We start from the raw sequence: 20637 nt of genomic DNA, 5'->3' as shown, positions 1-20637 counted from the left end.
TAGAATTGGAGATTTTAGGGTGACAGACTAAAATCCCCAATTCGGTCATATTGTTTGAGTACTAAAGCGGAGATGTTAGCCCTCAGGCGAGGGGAACATGGGAGCTCCGAAGTGAGAGCCGATATCCTCCCAGCCTAGCCACGGATTCAATAAACAAACATAAGATTAGTCAATGTTCTTTATGCCCGGACCAAAGGGTAAAGAATAGGATTGCTCCTATTTGACACATACAATATTTAATGCATCTCATTCTTTTTCATTATCCAATTCATTACATAAGAATAATAGTTTTTAATATCTAAAAATTCTCCAAACCAATTCATCCAAAAAGGGTTATCTTTACATTTAACACTTGCATTTAGGAGTAGTTGCTAGATAAAACATCATTTTAATCGACATTCCAAACTAAGGACTAATTGTAGTAGACTAGAATTTGACAAAGGACCTCTTACCTCGCTTCCCTGTGGGATCGATAAACGGGACTCCACTAGAGTCTTGTATTACTTGAGCGATACGTATACTTGCATATTAAAAGTCTTGCAAATTCTAGAGCCTTGTATTACTTGAGCGATATGTATACTTGCATATTAAAAGTCTTGCAAATTCTAATCTACATATTAAAAGTCTTGCATATTAAAAGTCGCATCAAGTTTTGCATATTAAAAGTCTTGCAAATTCAAGTAATACAAGCAAATTCAAGCATATTAAAAGTCTTGCAAATTCAAGCATCTAGTCTACATATTATTAAACGGGTTATCATAAATTCTTGCATATTAAAAGTCGCATCAAGTTTTTGGCACCGTTGCCGGGGATTTAAATCTTCTAATAGTGATGTCAAATTCTTGTATTTTTAGGTATATAAAAAAGTCGCTGTCAGTTGTATAGTGTGATATAGGGTGATAAAGGCTCTCTCAATCCAGACGGGGTTGTAAATTCTTTGTGGGATAACTTAGCTTTGTAGCTTGTTCGTACATTCATTTTTCCTTCTTTATAGGGTTTATGTCCATACCCTTGAATGGTATAATCCTTATTCTACCCATTTGGTCCAGATAGAGTCATAAGAGCTTAGATATTTCTTTCATTGACATTGGGTCTATTGATTAGTTTAGAATATGTAATACATGGGTTTCGAGGAAGTGATCCACTACTGGGTTGGCTCGTTACTTGAATAATTTAGTAGAATTGAGGTCTCCTACAATCAAAATTGATAGGAAAGATATTTAGATGATGTGTCCCCGACACAAGGGCCATCAGATTCGACGAGTTATCATGAATCTTCGGGGCAACACACAAAAACCAGTATCGACCTTTTACCTAAAAAATGCATCCCTTTCAGTAGTCGAGGGTTTGGTGCACATATTAATTCTAGAATTACTACGCTTATCCGAGTAGAACATACCATCAAATAAATTTTAATTAATTTAATGAGTTATTCGCAGTTTTATTGTCAGAATAGTTCATACTATATATGCATGGCTTAATCTTTGAAGACATAACTACTGGCGGGATCAACCAGGTAGCACGGCTTTGACACAATTGTAATCTGACCCAAAACCACCATCTTGGAGATAGAAACAAGATTGACTCCAAAGGCTCTTAAAATGAACTTACAGATTTTGAGTTTGAGCTTTGTGCAATTAAGATTCGAGGTCCTATAAATGCTCTTAGAGTGAATTGGGTCGAAAAGTAATACTTGATTTCCTTCTTAGTTCTTGATGACTTAATAATGATCAGCTTAACATCACTTGGGTGAGCTAAAGACCAACTTGAGCTCACCTTAAACAAAGGAAGGCTGGTTAGCATTGCATTAGGTTGGGTTCAGTGCCTACCTATTCACTAGAAAAGTTTGCTAAAGGTCTGATGAAGGGACTCCAATACTAGGATTAGATTTTATGGTTTAAGAAAGAGAGTACTTTGACCTCATTAAAAATAGGAACTATTTATGTTATTAAAGGATAGTACGACAACTAGCGTTGATCCGTAGGCATATTTAAGGGAAAAAAATAGACTTTCGCTTAGAGCGAACTTTTGAGCCTACTTTTATAAAAATGTAATCATAAATGTGTTTACGAATGCTTTATCTACAAAAAAAAAAAAATTCTCAAAAAAATTTTTTATATTTTAATTTTTTAAAATAAAATATCTTCTATCTTAATCATAATAAATTTCTATTGCATTAAGAAAATTTCTTAGTGCTTCGATATGTTCATGGATTTTATTTATACTTATCCATGCATTCAATTATGTCTGATCTTAATTTGGGATTTTCAACACTTATTGTTCCATTCGTCCTACTAACCTCAATATTAAAAATTATAATTTTTAAAAATTTACTTGATTCACAGCCTGTTAAGACCTCTATATTAACAGCCAAAGAGAGATAATGTCTTCTCTTGTTTTTTCTTTGAATCTATATTTTATATATATATATATATATATATATATATATATCTTAATATGCACAATCGGTTTCTTGTTGGTTGGCAGCTTAAGCGTAAGTCCCCTCAGTCCCAGGTTCGAATTCATCTGGATCGAATTAACACATATGGGGACATGTTGGCGTCCATCATTTTAATATATATATATATAGAGAGAGAGAGAGAGAGAGAGAAATTTACAAATAAAGGGAAAATGATACGTTGTCAAATGAACCTTGATGTAACTTCTTAATAAAAATTTTATACAAATAAATCTGGGATCAACCAAATTTTGATTTCAGTGAACATATAGTTAATATGAACATCTCTCTATAGATAAATTTAACAGCAAATGACCCAATAGAAGCTTAAATGAGACCATATCAAGCGCTTAAAGTGTACTTAAAATTATAATGATATTATTTGAGGAGTCCAAATAATTTTTTAATCAGGTATGCTTATAGTGAAATTAAGTATTTCAATGAGAGAAGTACTGCGAGACCAAAATCACTCAATTATGTGTTTGTTTGGTCACTTACACAATAAATAAGCATATGATTATTGTATGACTGATCATATTGATGTTGCTCGAGCAATACCTAATCTGATCGTCATCGTCAATTCGTCTTCATTACCCGATATTGCTTTTATAACAATTTCAAAAAACAAATCAATTGCTTCTAATTTTTTAATCAGATCTTCTATAAATGTAAGGAAAAAAAAAGATCTTTGTACTCTCTAACTAGCAGTGTCAAATCAAGTTCACGGGTAGTGGTCAAGTCTGAAATGAAAATGATCTAACATGATTTGAACTAAAACTTGATTTATATGAACCGGACTCACACGACCCATTTAACATATGCACAGTCACTATTCATGTCAAGTTAAATTCAATTTTGGGTCAAGTTCAAGTCAAATTCGGATTGACGGGTCAAATTCATATTAATTGTGCATCCAACTAAAAAAATTAAATATGCCGAGATTATTGATTCATACTTGAACTAAAAATTACCAGAATTCAGATTTTTTTAATCCCCTAACACCATCCAATTAGATTTGTGTTCATATCATCGGGCATATGAGGTATAACAATGAGTGAGCTAAGGAGAGACTCTAATACAACTAAACCAAATACAGAGTGTGTCCAACATTATGCCAAGTTCATTGATCATTCTATGTAGATCCAAACACAATCTATGCATTTTTTGAGCTAAATGCAAGCCTCCCACCACAATAATAAAGCACAAATATAATAGGAATATTGGTTCTTCCCAAAGTCTTGAATAACATACCAAAACAAATCCTTTTTTTTTTCTCATTTAGATAATCAAAACTATAATATTAAATATGCTTCAATTATATTCTAATATTTGCTTTTTGGTACATAATCTTCTAACCATCCTCTAAGAGTTAAATGTAATTGTAAAATACAGAACTCTGAAAAGGAACAAAAATTAAGGCAAGTGGACTGTGCAGCTTAGCTGTTATTGCTTCATGCTGACTCCACCATATGGCAGTCAACAAATTTTCTTGTCCCCTTTCTTCTGACAGCTAGACAGCAAAACCATGATTAAAACGGTCTCCAAAATTTAAAAAACCAGTACACACACACACACCTATATATATACATATATATATTCATCAAACTATCACATTTATTAAACATGACCTTCATAAATTTTTATATTTCATTCAACCCATATCTCACTCTCTCCTTGTCAAGAAAATGATTTTTAACATAATTCACCATACAATTCTTTTTATATTTACATATCTAACATCTAAGCTTTTCCATATTTGCATGCCTAACACTTAACTCTTTGACATCACATAACATGTAATTTTTCAAATTTAAAATAAAACAAAAATGCATTGATTATAGTTAAATACTTGGCACTAAATTTAATGCCCATGGGCACCACGTTTGACAGTACTATCTCATTTAAGAGGAAAAAGTTAGATCTATTCTCGGAAAAATAATTAATAAGCACTAACAGATGGTGCCCCATACCACAATAAGTAGCTCTCTCTACCCTTTATTATCATTTACATAAATAAATAAATAAATAAAACATGATTCTATATGATTTTGATTCTATAACTAAAATATACTATTTTAATACACCCACTTAGCACAACTATCAAAGCACATAATGATCAAAGCCACCTGTACTTAGCGCCAAAATTTGTATGAGGATTTTCCAGGTCTAGGCGGCTTTGGAATCAACAATATGTCCAAAAAGTGCTGATTTATGCTCGTGCTTCATCGGAAATATTCAATAAAAAATATATTTTATATCCCTTTATATCAATCACTCACACTGTAGAACAACATACTTTAAATTAATGCAGGTTGTGTCACTCTCCTCCTCACTTCATTCAGTTTATCGTGTGGTGATTATAATGCTGAAGCTCATTTTCACAATATGAAGAGATAAGAAATACAAATACTGATTAATATTACTCAGAAAGCAAGCTAATTAGTGAAATATGTGGCTTGGGATTAAAAGATGCAGGGAAAGCAAAGTATGAAAATATAGTTATAAAATGGCAAAATTTCAAAATAAATATTTCCTGCATAACAAATATGGCATTGAACAGAATAAACATCTCCTCAAAAGGAGACAGGACATAAAATTCAAATTGGAATCAATAATACAACATCGTATCAGAAATATGCTGTCCGAATCATCTGGGATTTAGCTTTCGCTCATAAGCTGAACAAGAGAGAAATCATTTTATTGAAATTTCAATCAGCCGAAAGGTAGTCATTTGATGTGCAATATATGATCATTTGTGTTCTCAGATACAAATTATGTTAAAAAAATCACATCAAATCTAACATATTATAGCCTGAAAAATCAGAAACTAATGTTAAATTGGTGGTGAGGAATAGCCAAGATGAGAAAGCTCCCAACTTTTCCTAGTTGCGACTTGGTCATGTTGCGCCGTGTATTGCTGCAATTGCGGGGGAAATCTCTTAGGTGTTGTCTGGCAACGGACGAGGTTTGTTATTAGGATTTAGTAAATCCAATGAATCCCGATTTACTAAATCCTGAATAAGTTAAATCTTAAATCCCAAAAATTTACAAAACAAACTTAAATATGCTGGTTTGGGGGATTTAGTAAATCCAGGATTTACAGTCGAAATCAGTGAAATCCGGATTTAACAAATCCGCAGTTTTATTTTATCCAAAATGGCTATTTGACAAGATTTACTGGATTTACAGCTTAAATGTGGGCCTAAATCCATTGTCAGATAGGCGCTTCTGTGAGGGTCCGTCTGGTTACGGATTTAAGTTGGATTCAACTTCAATCATATCAAAGAGGTGAAAAAAAGGGTAACTTCTAAATCTAGAATTTAGTAAATCCTAGTGTTTCACAATTGCTTCACAGTATTGCTTGAAATCACAGCGATTACTAAATCAATTAATTACCAGACAGCCCCACAGTGTGTTTAACGTTAATAACAACAATGTAAAAATTATTATTATAAATATATATATATAAGAGAATGTAAAACATGTGAATACCTCCATTTTTTCAAGCAGTTCATTTGCTTTTGCAGCAGAAATAACAATTTCTCTTGCAGAAGTCTTTATGAAGCCTTCTTCTACACCTTTGTCAAATAATGCAAGCAAGGGATTGTAATATCCATCAACATTTAACAGACCAACCTGAACACCCAATAATTTGAAGAAAGTTTTATTAACTGTGCTGTAAAAACATTAATTTCTCAATAAATCGTATCAAGTCTCACAGGTTTATCATGTATTCCTAGTTGTGACCATGTTATCATCTCCAAGAGCTCCTCCATTGTTCCATATCCTCCTAAATATCAAGAAAAAAACACCATTTCACACTGAAAAATAATTGTATAGTAGTTGTGTAGATCAATGTAAACTTATATTTTGCACAAAATTGTGAAAAATGTACCAGGAAGAGCGATGAATGCATCCGATCGTCGCGCCATTTCAGCCTTTCTCTCATGCATATCAGAAACCTTTTTTACTTCTCCAATGGTCTCACCAGATATCTGTTTTATTGTGAGAAAATCAACAACTGAAGTTTCACAACATTAAGTTCTTGTCAACAATAAAACAATTTATTCTTCTTCAAATGTGTTAATCAAATGAAGAGTGTTTAACAAAAAAAAAACAAGGGTATTAAATCTTCAAATCTTTCTTTGGCTAGATATTTGCTGATAAAAAATCAGTCATTATAAGATTTTCCAACTCGATTAACATGTTTGCAGAAGATAAGCCCAAAAATACAATGAGTCCAAAAACATGGAACATATTCATAATAGGGCACATGAATGAAAATGTTTTTGAGTGGCAGCAGAGAAGAAATATAAACATTTAGCTAAAACATTTCCATATTTCTTTTACACTTCATAAGCCATACACCAAGAAGTAAAGTTTTAAACAGTACTCTGATAAGCCATTATTCTAAAATCCTTTCAAAAACTTTCCAAGGGTTAACAAATCAAAGGAACACGGATTTTCCCCTTCTATTTTTTGGGAAAAAAAAAAACCAAAAAAAAAAAAAAAAAAAAAAAAATCAAATTTTACAGAGAAACCCACTGGGGCCACAGGAACAAATAGAAAAGATGGAGCACACATGCAAGGATGTTGAATCCAAAAAGATGTCTATAGTACAATCAGGCATCTTGAAAAGACAAGAAATAAAGAATAAGAATAATAATTTGCTACTTCGTAGACTTCCTGACCTCCATAGGCATAAGAGCCGTGGGAATGATCCTGCTTTGCCAGCAACGAAAGGCTCAATAAGAATCAATCAACAGATCAAAAGTCAAATAAAATTGAAAAGTTCTTTTGACAAATAAATCAAACAGTTCGAGAGCATAAATTCCAGTAACTACCCAAGAACATCACAACCCCCATCATGAACAGTTTGGGAGATCAAACCCATCAATCCCACACTTCCTCCACCGTAAACCAAATCTATTCTTCTCTTCACCTGGAATCAAAGTCAAGGGTAAGAAAAATACAAAATGGATACTTGAGGAGAAGTCAACATCCAAGAGAGTATAAGAACAAGCGCGCACCAGTTCTCGGCCCAAATCGAGAGCAGCATCGCTGAACACCGCTCGATTGCCGGAGTTACTCCCACAGTAGACACAGATTGTCTTAAAGCGAGTACGAATCTCTACATCCATGACTTTTTCAACTTGGTCCGATTTCCACTTAGGTCTCTAAAATGAAAATGGCAAAAGGAGATACAATAGAAGGGGCGGAGGATGACAAAGTTGGGATCTTTTTATACAAACCCTGCCATTTGTCTTCTGGGAATCCGATAGAATCCCCAAGCTCTAGGCTTTCTGCCTCCAACTTCACCTCCTTTTTCAAAGCCAGAACAGAAACACTGTCCCTCGTTGTTCAGGAAGGTGAAGCCGGAGTCCAATAGAAAAATGACCAACTAATGGCACGGGGCGCACGCGGAATTCTCTTAAATGTCGCAGCTTTGGTTATCTCTGGATTAATTTATCTGAATGATGCGGTGAATTCATGATGGTGTTTGGGTGTCATAGCCTGAGAGAAATAGGAGGCAGGGGACCGACATGATTGTGTTGGCTGGCTTTTGCGGTTGGGTGGATCAAATACATCCACTTTGGATGGAATTCGGTGATTTGGGGGGATGGAATTTTGGAGGTGGAGGGCAAATGTGAGTTGCATGAACTGTGTGTGATGTGTCGGGGTTTTAGCGCACAAGCCGTTAATGGGATTGGTTAATAGTTCAAGGAGCAAATTAACTTGGGAGAAAACAGATGGAGAGAAATTAGGCAAGGATGAAGTAATTATAATTGGTCAAAATGAGTGTAATAAATTTTTAGTTTATTTTAATGTAAATATAATAGTTGAAAAATCATATAAGTTTTTATTATTTTTAACTCAAAATAAATTTAACAAAAATTTGGAGTTCATAATGTTCAAATTTTAGTTAAGATATTTCACAATTGTTTTTTATGTAACATTGAGTTATTTTTAATAAAAGGTAATTTTTTTGATTCTATTATTTAAATTGAGATGTTTAATCATTATTAGTATCCAAAATTGATGTAATTTAAATAAAAATCAAATTAAATGTAATCATACTTTATCTAAAGTAACAAAGTAACAACTTCTTTAAAGCAGGGTAAGAGAGGATCTAATAAAGAGTATATGATAGAATATTTGTTCTTTTATATTCCATTTGTCCTCTTATTTATAATTTCTTGATACTATAGAAAAAATTATAAAAGAAAAATAAATAAACAAATACATATTGTTATCCCATATATTGATACACGTCTCTCTTATTTATAACTTCTTAATGGGGTGTTGGGGATCTAGTAAAAAGTACATGATAGAATATTTGTTCTTTCATATTCCATTTGTCCTCTTATTTATAATTTCTTGATACTATAGAAAAAATTATGTAAGAAAAATAAATAAACATATACATATTGTTGCCTCATATATTGATACATGACTCTCTTATTTATAATTTCTTGATACTATCAAAAATACTATATAAGAAAAATAAATAAACACATATATATTGCTATCTTATATATGAATACATGACTCTATGATTGGGACCCAAGGCACATGTGAATAACCCTTGAGGGATGAGGGCTATAGAAGTAACTTGATCGATGCAATTGTCATCTGTTTAGTGAGGTTGCAGGAACAGTCGGATCTGAGTAGGCTTCTTCTATGTTCCTGTGAGTACCCATGTGAAGCTCGCTCATCTACCTGAGTTGAAGAGTCCCTTCGGCCCAAGCAGGCGACCCATGCCATGGGTGGGCTCTATCCATGTGCTCATAAACCTGCGGTGAGTACCTTACAACTTTAGACAAATGTTTTTGCACCCCAGGCAAGTACATTTGGACTCTAGGAAAGAGCCCCCAGATTTTAGGAGAATGCAATTGGGCCTTAAATGAGTGTTTCTTTGCCATGAATAGATGCTTCTTTTCTTCCTTCACACAAATTGATCCATATTCTTTGGTGTACACCTAACACATTGCACTTTTAAAAGATCATTGTTATTTAAATAGTTATGCTATTTAGATAACATTATCATCTTAATGCCATTAAACTAAACACAGACTCTAGCTATAAATTATAATAAAATTTGTCCATGTCATAGAAATATGATTAAGTTAGCCATGCGTTTTAAAACAATATTCAAATATCATTCTAATGGTTGAACTTAGAAATCATGTTTTGATAAAATTATTAAATTTGTTAAAAGTGTTTAAATGGATGTAGTTAGATATTAGTATTTATCTCAAATACTAATGTTCTCAATAGAAAGTAAGTTTTTTACATGGAGTTCAAGGCATAATCTTAATCATCATAATTTTGTTATGGCACTATGATGTGTTTGATTTGTCATGACAAACTTATATAATTTGGATCGATTTTCTCATCTCAAAAATCTATTGTCAGGAAAAAATAGCAATTTTTAAGTGATGATTTTATTTACAATAACAACGATTAGCAAGAATGGAAAAGGCACTAGAAGTTGTGACTTTATGCAATAGTTTGATTATGTTTCAATTATATGCTAATTTTAATAACATAAAAGTTTCTCTAATTTTCTTTTTCTTTCTATAAATTCTAAATCATTCTTCACACCTCTAGTCTCATACATTTCTAACATTATTTTCTAAAATTTCTTCTAAATCAAGTATTCATTATTTTATAATTTCTCCATAATTTATTAATCTTGAAAGTATTATTATTATCTGCCAATTAATAGTGGGTCAAGTCAATATTGATTAGATTATTAAACATTCTTTCCAAATGTTACTGGTTAAATTTAGCATTTCTTATAATTATCCTTAATTGTTGGTTTATGTTAGTGACAAATATATTAGGGGGATCATTTTTCATAGTTTGATCAAACATTCTTTACGATTATACTTTGACCTCATTTCCAAGTTAACTTCTCTCTTGATCTTTAACAAAATTTATATAGGCCTAGGAGTCCTTTCTAGTACTTATAGGTGGTTGGGTTAGCCTTGACTTGCTAGGATCAACCTGAGTCATATTCGGCTGACCTTGGCTTCACTTGGCTTGTTAGGCCCGGACTTGGCTAGCTTAGAGCCATGACCCGCCTGAATGTCCTTTAGTTGGCTTAGATGAGGTTGGGCTTGGCTTAACCTAATCAAATTAAACCAAAATTCAAACTTCATATGAATTAAGTTTAAATCAATATATAATTGACCCAAATTTAAACTTAAAACATAGATTTAAATTTTATCTATTTAAAATAGATGTAAGTTTAAACCTACCATAAACTAAATAAATTCTAAAACCAAAACAAACATCAAATGCAACTTTGACTCAATATAAGCTAGTTAAAAAAAATAAACCTAAAATTAAACAAACTTAGAAACTAAATCTAAAATCAACCAAAACCAATTTGACAACTCACCCCAAAAGGCAATTCACTTAAAAGTAGACATAAACTTAATAAAACTAAACATGTCTTAAAAATTGAATTCGCTTAAAAGGTTTTGCTCACTTAGAATTGGACTAACTGGATGCATATCACACTTAACTCCATGCATAATCTCTTTTTTCCCCAACATAAACTTAGAGTTATAAAGTGTTTTATGATGATAACAGAAGCAGGAGAAAGAGAAAATATTGATTAAGTATGATATGCATTAGTTTAGTGAGAGATCGACAATTTAATGAGAGATAGTACTTAAGTTTATATGCTTTTAATTATTTATCATCTTGGTTTTCACATGCAATTGTTTTTCACTTAATATTTTCACTTGCATATTCTAAAAAATGTGACGAGCTTGTACTTCCATCTAATTAAAAACATATTTTCACTTGCATATTCTAAAAAATGTGACGAGTGCTCATCTTGTACTTCCATCTAATTAAAAATCAATATAGGTTTGTCCATCAAAAAGAGGGAGATTATTGACCCTCATGAGCTTTAGACTAATGGATTTTGGTGATAACCAGCTTATGAATGGAGAGTAGTAATGATTTTAATGCAGTAAAGCACCAAGCTCAATTCATTTCTATCAGCTCAAGAAGTTGGATCAGAAATGAAGCTGAGAAGTTAGTGTGCAAACAAATCTGGTTCAATAATAATATACAAATAGTTGTTCACAATATCCTTATGACAATATCATAACAATTTTCATGACATAAATTTTATAAATAAAAACTAAAATACATGAAAACCAAATAATTATTATTATAGATAAAGTGAGTATTTAACTTACAATTATTCTTAAACTATCAAATTAACCTTCACATGGAGTTCATTAAAAACAATAATATCACATTACTAATGGTATAAAAATTGGCTCATAATGTGACCTAAAATTTGGAAATCATTCAAATTATTTTTTTCAATTATCATAATTGTTCTTTTTTCTCTCTTTATTATCAAAAGAATAATTTCAACTTAATAATAATCAAATGACCAAAATTTTTGAAATAAGCTGAATCAAAAAGATAACATAAAATATTTTGAATTATTAAAAATAATTACTTAAATTTTAGAGATTATTTAATATTTTTTTTATTTTCTCTCTCTTAGAACAATAAAAGAATAACACTTTCATAAAATTCTAAATCACAAAAATTTTCATAAAATATAAAGTAATTTTTTTTTGAAAAATATATTAAAATTATTTACTAAATCATTAAATTAGTTTATTCAGAATTATCACTTCAATTACTCAACATGTAGCTAATTTAGTAAATACGAACTTGAAAACTAGTTTAATAAATGCAACTAGTTGATTTAATTAAATAAACCATTGTCCTTACCTAGTAAAATTAATTCATATTTTAATTAAAATCTCCAAAAATCTATTCATCATTAAATCAATAAAATTATTTGATTTAATCAAGTCAATTCAAGTAATATACACAAGGAAAAGGTTTTTTGCTCCTCCTTTCTTTTTCCATGAAATCAATTTAGGAAATTATTATACGATTTAAATTAAATTCAAAATTTGTAGAAAAAAAAAACCATGAACAATTTTTTTAAGTAAACTTAATTAATCAATTGAAATCAATAAATTGAATATTTCAACAACATGCTTCAATTAATTTTGAAATGTTTATTAATGTATTTGATTTAATTCCTTTAATAATTTCTCAATAAAATTAAAATCTTAAATTTAAATTTGTTCTAATCAAACCCATTTGAATGATTGAACTGATGACAATTTTAGTCATATGACGAAATTAAAATAGAAAACAATATTGATTTATTTCCCACTAAAATTCAAACATCAAATTTGAAAATTTTCTAAAATAATTTTACCCTAATTTTATTCATAAGAGAGCTTATAAAATCACTTGTAATTTGAACTTTTAGGGCTACTTGAAGTCTATTCATTTGGCCAAAATTCTCCTAGCTCTTTAAGTTCCCACTTTCTTCAAGTACTCCCATCTTGCTCTTTGTATTCACATACCTTTGTGCCTTAAGGAGAAATGCTAGCTCTTTCCTTGAGAAGAAGATGTTGATGTTTTAAAATCAACTCCTTCTTATGTTCTTCTAAGGAAGAGTATTCTACAACCTGTCTCTCAGTTTTCATACCTTTTGTGGGCTTATTTTCTCAACTTGAATCTCTTGAAATATTTGCTTTGAAAAGTTTTTTAAACTTAGATTTTCATAAAATCTCTTTTCAAATGTATAATAATGATGGTGGATTTGAATTTGACATGTCTATGCTTTTCATAACCTAATACTCAAATAACTTATCTTTATTATTTCATATTTCTTGCATATCATTGTGAGCAATTTATTTTGTGATATTATTGTTGATTTGATTTGTGTGGAGGGTTGTGTGATCAAGAGGTAATTTTTTTTGTGATTTAAAATCTCTTGAATTTTTCTTTTTCTTTTTCTTTTGTGTTGAGTTGTAAGGGTGTAAACTAAGCCTGTGAAAAGTATAAGGTTTAGTGTGTGAGGAGCACTTATCCTTTGGAGGAAAGTACTTGGGCTTGTAGTAGTCATTCAGAGAAGAAAATTACTAGCGAATGTGTTCTTGTAAAAGTTTATGTGCTCACCTAAAAGAACATAGCTTTTGTTTTAGTGGAGTATCCTAGCCATGCGGCTAGGCATATACATAGGCAGGGGTCGAAACATGCAGAAATTTAGTGTGTTATTTTTCTTTTTGTGTTTTATTTTTGTTGAGGCTGTTGCTTCTAAAGATCATTAAAATGCATCAACAAAACTTATCTCTACCATAAAAATTAAGTTCTTAAAGAGCCTCAAATAAAAAATAATAACAACACACCCAATTCACCTCTTCCTCTTTGGTGTCATAACCACTTTCAAAACTAAATTTATACTAAAATATATGTTAAAACAAACCAAATCCTAATCTAAGCTAGCATAAACCAAAACATAGACATTTCAATCAACCTAAGGCTAATGGTGGCTAGTGGATTACCACCATCTCCACTTGCAAGACCACAGTTGATGTCTGTGCAGACCATCCTATCCTAATGTTTCTGCTCAATAGGATAAGCCACATAAGTTTTGATGACATGCTTACCCCAAAAAGACACACAAGTTGATTATCAAGCTCCTTGAGGGCCTTTTCTCTTCCTCACGAATTCTTTAGCCCATGTCATCTACTTCAAAGGAGTGGCATCCCGAGGTGATAACCATAACTTTAATTGTTCATAGTTCCATAGATGAGCATCTTCCACCTTCTCCACTAGTGTTAGAAGCATCTTTTGCTTTTTGTCAGTAGCAATATATGCAACTAGATCCTCATTCTGTGGGTGATGACCTATAGATCAGGCCGTCGAGGATTATTATTGCATAGTTTATAAGTTTAGCTCAATGAACTCTCAGTGAGCCACGATATTCTTCAGTTTTCTTCAAATTTATGATTTGTTTGGGTCAGCGGCAACTTATTCAGATAAGCAGCTTATCCTAATAAGCTGGTTGGTTGTTTGGTTTGTGCATTTGGAAAACAACACTTCTGCTGATAAGCAGTTTATCTTGATAATCTGCTAATAAGCAGCTGATCTGGGTAAGCTGGTTGGTTGTTTGATTTGTGCATTTGAAAAACAACTGATTCTGGATAAATGACTATTCTGCCCCTATTATGAATAAGTTGTTTAGTTGTTTAGTTTATGCGTTTGGAAAATAGCTGATTTGCAGCTTTTTTGTTCATAAAAGACCATTTAGACATTATTGATTTTAATTTTTCAAAAATTATTTTTAAATTATGTGTAACATAAATTGTAATCAATAATTTATATTTTATACTAATTTTAAAATCACATCAGATTGCAAAGTATATGCAGAGAGCGAAAGGCTATGTAATTCCACTACGTAATTCCCACTCGGATTTTTTTCGAATTACCAAATTCTACAAACATATATACAAAGAGAAAAATGTTATGTACCTGAACTCTGATTCTGAAAGGGTTGGATCATCAAAAAAAAAACTGCTACAATTATATGAATGGAATTTAAAGGGGTATGAATGACAAACATATAATTAGTAAGAAATCTAATAAAATTATAAGAGATAACACCCCTAATTAGGATAAATCTGTTTATCCCATATTAAAGAGCAGTTATTCACCTCGATGCAACAAACATGATAACTATATGAATTTGACAGTTAAACTATTGATCCTACGCTAATTAGAAAATAAGATAAAATAATTATGAAATGAAACTTATTTATTTACAAAATTAGATGCAACCAAATCAAATTATTTTTTATTATTTAATTTTTTAAAAGTAAGAAGTTATGAATATTAATTGAGCAAAATATAGTTGAAATAATATCTTTATTTTGTTTTAGTTTTTACAAGGAATAAAAATTTTTATTTTTAAATAAAATTTAAGGGGATTTACTTGCATAACACCTATCTTTAATAAACAACAAAAATATATCAGGAGTTCCGTACATATACATCAAACAGTATTTAATGACCATTACCAATTCTACTTTATAAGAAGCTACATGGTTGACAAGCATCATGTGATAAGCATATGAAATCTATGGGAAGAAGAACAGAATAATAAAGTCATAAGCCAGTAAGAAGAAGACAGAGTAATGCAGAAATCAGGGCCAATTAGTGAATTCAAACACTTTGTAAACAATTTCAATACCAGTGGGAATCTGCCATATAAAGAGCAGAACATTCAATGCGTTCTTCAATGTGTTCAATGCAATGTGCAGATTTCTGGCTGTTTCATTTCCGTTCTGCATCTGAGGAACCGGTGCTGCTGCCAGCTCCCATAAGATCGTGATTCCTACAAATCAACCTTACAAATCAGCTACGCTACGAGATTCAAGGGTTAGGAAAATTCGGTCGGACGGTGTATTTACAAGACTCAAAGAGGCTTATGCACGTAAGCTGGTGGGAGCATGGGGAGAAGGACGAAGGTTACCTTCCTCGCTGGTTTCGGGTAGGATCGGATGGAAGGAGGAGGGTGCTCGGAGGAGAGCAACGGAGGAAGTGTAAGAGGGCGAAGGTTCGTGGCTTAAGGGGCGAGGGCTAGGTTTTGTCGTAAGGAAGAGGGGTAGAGGCGACGGACGAAAATGCGGATCGCGATCTGCGTGTAATAGAAAATATTGAACGCAGTTTTCAAATAATTTGTCATAACGTGTGAAACAAACAGATAAGCGGTGTTTTTAAAACGCCGCCACATTTATAAGTTGCCCCAAAAGGGCCCTAAGTAGAAGCTACACAAGAATAAGTTATGTGAGCAATTAATGTGTGATAAGATGCCTTAATCCAAGACCACATTCAAGTATGATCTTGATGAAGATGATCTACTCGACTATTATGTAGAGATTTAGATGGTGGCGACTTGTGATTTCTCATTAAGGGAGCCCTGCCAGGAGAAGGTTGCATAACATTTATATGAAGATGAGGATCTCTCACCTCCTTTATTTCTACATATGATGCAAAAAATCTAGAAAAAGGATTGAGTCATTGATGATCTTAAATAATAAGTCAAGGAATTTTATATGTTGTAGCCATTCTAAAAATTCAAGGCTTTGTATCACAAATAGTGCATGATCTATCTAGTTAGCTTGCGGTCATTTCAGTAGTAAAAAAAAAATGATGAGCATGTTGTTAGTGTCGATAGAGAATTCCCTTAGTTTGGTGTTATTTCTGGAATAGATCTTAATCAGCTTGTTAAGTAGCTTGTAGAAGAGTTCTTAACATAGTCTCAAAGGATATCATTTGTTTCGAAGGGTTGGCCCTATTTAGAGCATTTTAATGTCGTAAATTTTCCTAAGAAATTTATGCCACCCGTTCGATTATACAAATAATTTTTCTCAACTCGCAACACATTTCTAGTCAAATTATCATAATATAGGGGGAAATAATGCTTTACTATTCACTGACATTAAATTCGATTGGCATGTTAAAATATCTAATGGCTCAATCTGGACATTTGTTGAACTCGAGAAGCTCTTCATTAAAAGTGCACGAGGGCTCAACATTAATGAGTCATAGTAGGTGGTTTGTTCATGATAAAAAAATAACTAATTAATACACTTGTTGATTACACTTTTCGTGTGTGACCAATTCTAAAGTGTGAGCCTCCTTTTCAGGAATGACACGCCCTTAAAATTCTCTTAAATAACATACATGCTACATAGGCCTTCTTTCTACAAGGGTTCATTTTTCATAATTTTATGAAGCCTAACATAGTTTTTAACTTTTAGAATAAGACATCTCAGTGGTAATTCGTCATCATCTACTAACCCTGAGAAGAAGCAGAAGCCTCAAAAAGTCATTGAGAGGAAGATAAGTGTGGGATCACATAAAATATTATATATAAGAAATTTTTTCACTTAAACAAACCACTTGAAACTTAAATTCACTTTACATAATCTAGACTTGAAAACTAACTTCCACATAAGTAAATTATACATAAGTGATAATTTTACCTTAAAGAAACAACATATACAAGCAAATTTTTACGTAATTAAATCACACATGAAAGTTCAATTTTACTTAAGTAAACCACACATGAAAGCTAATTTTTTATTTAAGTAAACCACACATGAACATTAATTTCACATTGTCTAATCGTGCATGAGATTATAAATGATAAATGAAGTGTTATGAATGATCAATGATAAATGACATATCTTGTTATCTTACAATAATTTGAGGAAAGAATGGAATGGTGTCAATCCTTTAGTGCACTCGATTCGCAAACTGGAGAGGAAGAGGAGGGCTTCAGTTCTTATGCTTGGCGTGGGAGGTGAGAGTGAGAGAAAGTGAGACCAAATAATAGGGAGACTATTGTCAGTGAGAGACTGAGCAGGTGATCCTTTTTAATGGCAAGAGAGAAGATATGATGTGGGAAGCATTGGAGTTTTAAATAGGAGTGGGAAGAAGTTGAAGCGAGGTATTGGTTGGGAAGCACCTAGGCACCATCTAAGGAGAAGCCAATGTGTTGCTCTTTTGGCTTTGATGGCTGAGACGAGCATGGTGGGAAGAAGTTGAAGCGAGGTATTGGTTGGGAAGCGCCTAGGCACCATCTAATGAGAAGCGAATATGTTGCTCTTTTGGTTTTGATGGCTGAGACGAGCATGAAGGGGTGTAGCTATGATAGTCGCACTAGCATATCTATGATGAAAGTCATGTAATTACGTCGTAATGGAGAGGTGCATGGGCGTCACATGGGAGGTGCTAAAGTTCCCATCCATCTATTGGGCATGGGAGGAGGGTAGCTGCGATGTATCTACACTAGTTAGTATATGTGCCACTATTAACATAGCTATGCCAATAATGTTGTACCTATACTATAAAGTGGTCTAGCTATGTCGATTAGAATTTTGGGATGTCCAAATGAGGCCGAGCTCCTTTTGAGTCATGTAACTTTCATTTGTATGGAACACCCACCAAAGGACGGATGGATGAAAGCTTTATCCGTGAGAGAGAGAGAGAGAGAGAGAGATAGAGAGAGAGAGAGATGCCCAAAAACGAATTGCCAGGTCCCCTCCTACACCTCCACATCTCATCCATGTGTCCTGTAATAGAAGCCATGTGGCCCCCAAGCTTTTCTTACTTGTTTTTGATAGTTTATAGTACTATTATATATGATTGTCTAACATTCAAGAAATATCAAAGAAATTGTATCTTTTGCTAAGTGCTTATTAAGGAAATATCAAGAATTATGAAATGTCATTAAAAATAATACGTGATTAAATTCATAATTTGTTATTAATCCCTCCTCCTAGTAGGAATTACAACTTTAAGCTTGTCTACATCTCTAATTAGTATTGATAGTGGACAAAAATATATAAAAACCTCATTTCTCATAAATTTTTCAGCTTGTCATAACACTGCAAATGAAGTATTTATAAATTTATGAGGATTTATATATATATATATATATTCATAAATCACGTGTACATCAATCAGTTTTATCATCTCTGTCCGACATATGATTGGTTTAACATTTTTATAAATTATAATGCTAATTTATGAGGGTTAAAAAGTTTATGATAAGTGTGAATATATTTTATAATATGGAAAGGTAGTTTGATGGCCTTGGTTAGCGTGTCGTGTTGATATAGCCGAAACCGATGGGAATTAAATGCCGATGTTGATGTGTAATGGTTCATTTTGGACTTAGTCGGACTTAGTCCAAGGCCGGCCACATGTGGGTGCTTTTATTTTGTTTTGAATTGTATTGTATTGTCATTATCATAAATATTTTTTTATGATTAGATTTCAATTTTTAATTCTTCATTTAGTCGATCAAATCTATTAACCGAAGAGAGTTGGAATGGCCCATTTAGGAGGGCTTCATAAGCCTACGAGGCCCAATATCAATATGTCCTGATCAGCTTATGCAATGGATTCACTGTTTAAATAATTAATAAATGAAATGGCCCAAAACCTGACAAAGCTTTACTATCGGAAATACAACAGTGATTCAAGGAAATTTATTGTAAAATGGTGCCCTTTGAACTCAAAATATATTGTGATTAATGTTGCAATATTATTGGATATATATATATATATATAATATGATTGTTTTAAATATTGAAATAATCATTTCTTATAAGGAATATCCATCAAAATTTAAGGAACTCAATCATCCAAATTGATAGTTATTGTTATCATTTCTTATAATTGATAGTCATTGCTACCATCCAAATTGATGGTTAACTGATAGTCATTAGATGTCCATGATTTGGTAACAACAATTAGATTATAATAGTTAAATGATAATGACTATATAATGACAGTCATATGATGTTGAATGAATGATAATACTTGGATTACAGTGGACTGGTAATTGCAATTACTAACACTAATTGTTGAATAGAGCTTTATGTATGTAAAAAGCTCTAAAGGTTTGTGTTGGCCTAATTTTTTAATAAGGTCTATTTTTCCTTCCTAATTTTCACCGTAGAGAATAGGATCCAACCTTAAGTTTTTCTTAGAGGCTATCCTAGAAAACTAGTGGTTGGTTGAGACCTAAAGTTAAAACTTGAACCAAATCCTCACTTCCATTTGTTTGAAATATGCTTGACTTTAATCCTTAGCACATGATATGGTTTTGAGTTGATCATGGCCAAGTTGTTAAAATTAAGAGTTGAGTGCTCTACAGGTTTTAAGATATGCTTTTAGGTGACCCATTGAGCTTAAAAACTTGACTTCAAGGCTTGGGTCTTTTGAATCTTGACTTACACCAAAGACTAGGGTGGATAGAGTTTTTTTTTTTTATTTGGCTTGGTCAACCTAGGGGGGACTCTATGGGACCCACTAAATCATTTTGGACCACTCCTTTGACACATTTTATGGTCTAAAGAGAGCATATTTAGTTTGATGCTCATTTTGAATCATAATTGAACAATTCTAAAGAAATTAAAACTTTCTCAAATTCTTCCAAGAAATAAATCAATATATCCAAGTTAGATTCTTACTCAAATCCTTCATTCAGATATCATTTGCTCTTCGCTTATGCTCTACACAAATTCAACTCCAATTCTACACATAAATGAATTTTAGCTATTATCTAAATCTTTCTTAAAATAGCATGAAATCCTTTACTAAGTCGTCATCCAAACTTGTTTCAAAGAGTCACCTCCAAATCTATGTTGAAAATCCACACAATTGATCCATGAAAAATTTTACAAATTCAACAATCCAACTCCAAATTTAAAAATCTCAACAATCAAATAACTATCATATAGCCACACATTCTA

The 20637-nt window shown here is 32.1% G+C and overlaps 1 protein-coding gene across 2 annotated transcripts; it reads right to left on the bottom strand.

The window, feature by feature from the left end:
• Positions 1–4901: 4901 nt before the first annotated feature.
• On the bottom strand, positions 4902–8142 carry LOC110022302 (probable cytokinin riboside 5'-monophosphate phosphoribohydrolase LOGL1). Of its 2 annotated transcripts, none has more exons than XM_020721175.1 (7): positions 7489–7625; positions 7303–7400; positions 7150–7180; positions 6354–6453; positions 6178–6248; positions 5951–6094; positions 4902–5408 (listed from the first exon to the last, which is right to left on the bottom strand). In XM_020721175.1, the coding sequence occupies exons 1-7, from the start codon at positions 7597–7599 to the stop codon at positions 5292–5294; spliced, it is 672 nt and encodes a 223-aa protein (XP_020576834.1). In that variant the 5' UTR covers positions 7600–7625; the 3' UTR covers positions 4902–5291. The 2 variants fall into 2 exon arrangements, with proteins under 2 accessions (XP_020576834.1, XP_020576833.1); XM_020721174.1 differs by having other exon boundaries at positions 4969–5375; positions 7489–8142.
• Between the last annotated feature and the right edge of the window lie 12495 nt (positions 8143–20637).

The sequence above is a fragment of the Phalaenopsis equestris genome, unplaced genomic scaffold (genome assembly GCF_001263595.1).
Source record: "Phalaenopsis equestris unplaced genomic scaffold, ASM126359v1 Scaffold000180, whole genome shotgun sequence".
Taxonomy (NCBI): Eukaryota; Viridiplantae; Streptophyta; class Magnoliopsida; order Asparagales; family Orchidaceae; genus Phalaenopsis; species Phalaenopsis equestris.
The sequence above is the reverse complement of the archived record's forward strand: the minus strand, read 5'-3'. Positions and strand labels throughout refer to the sequence as shown.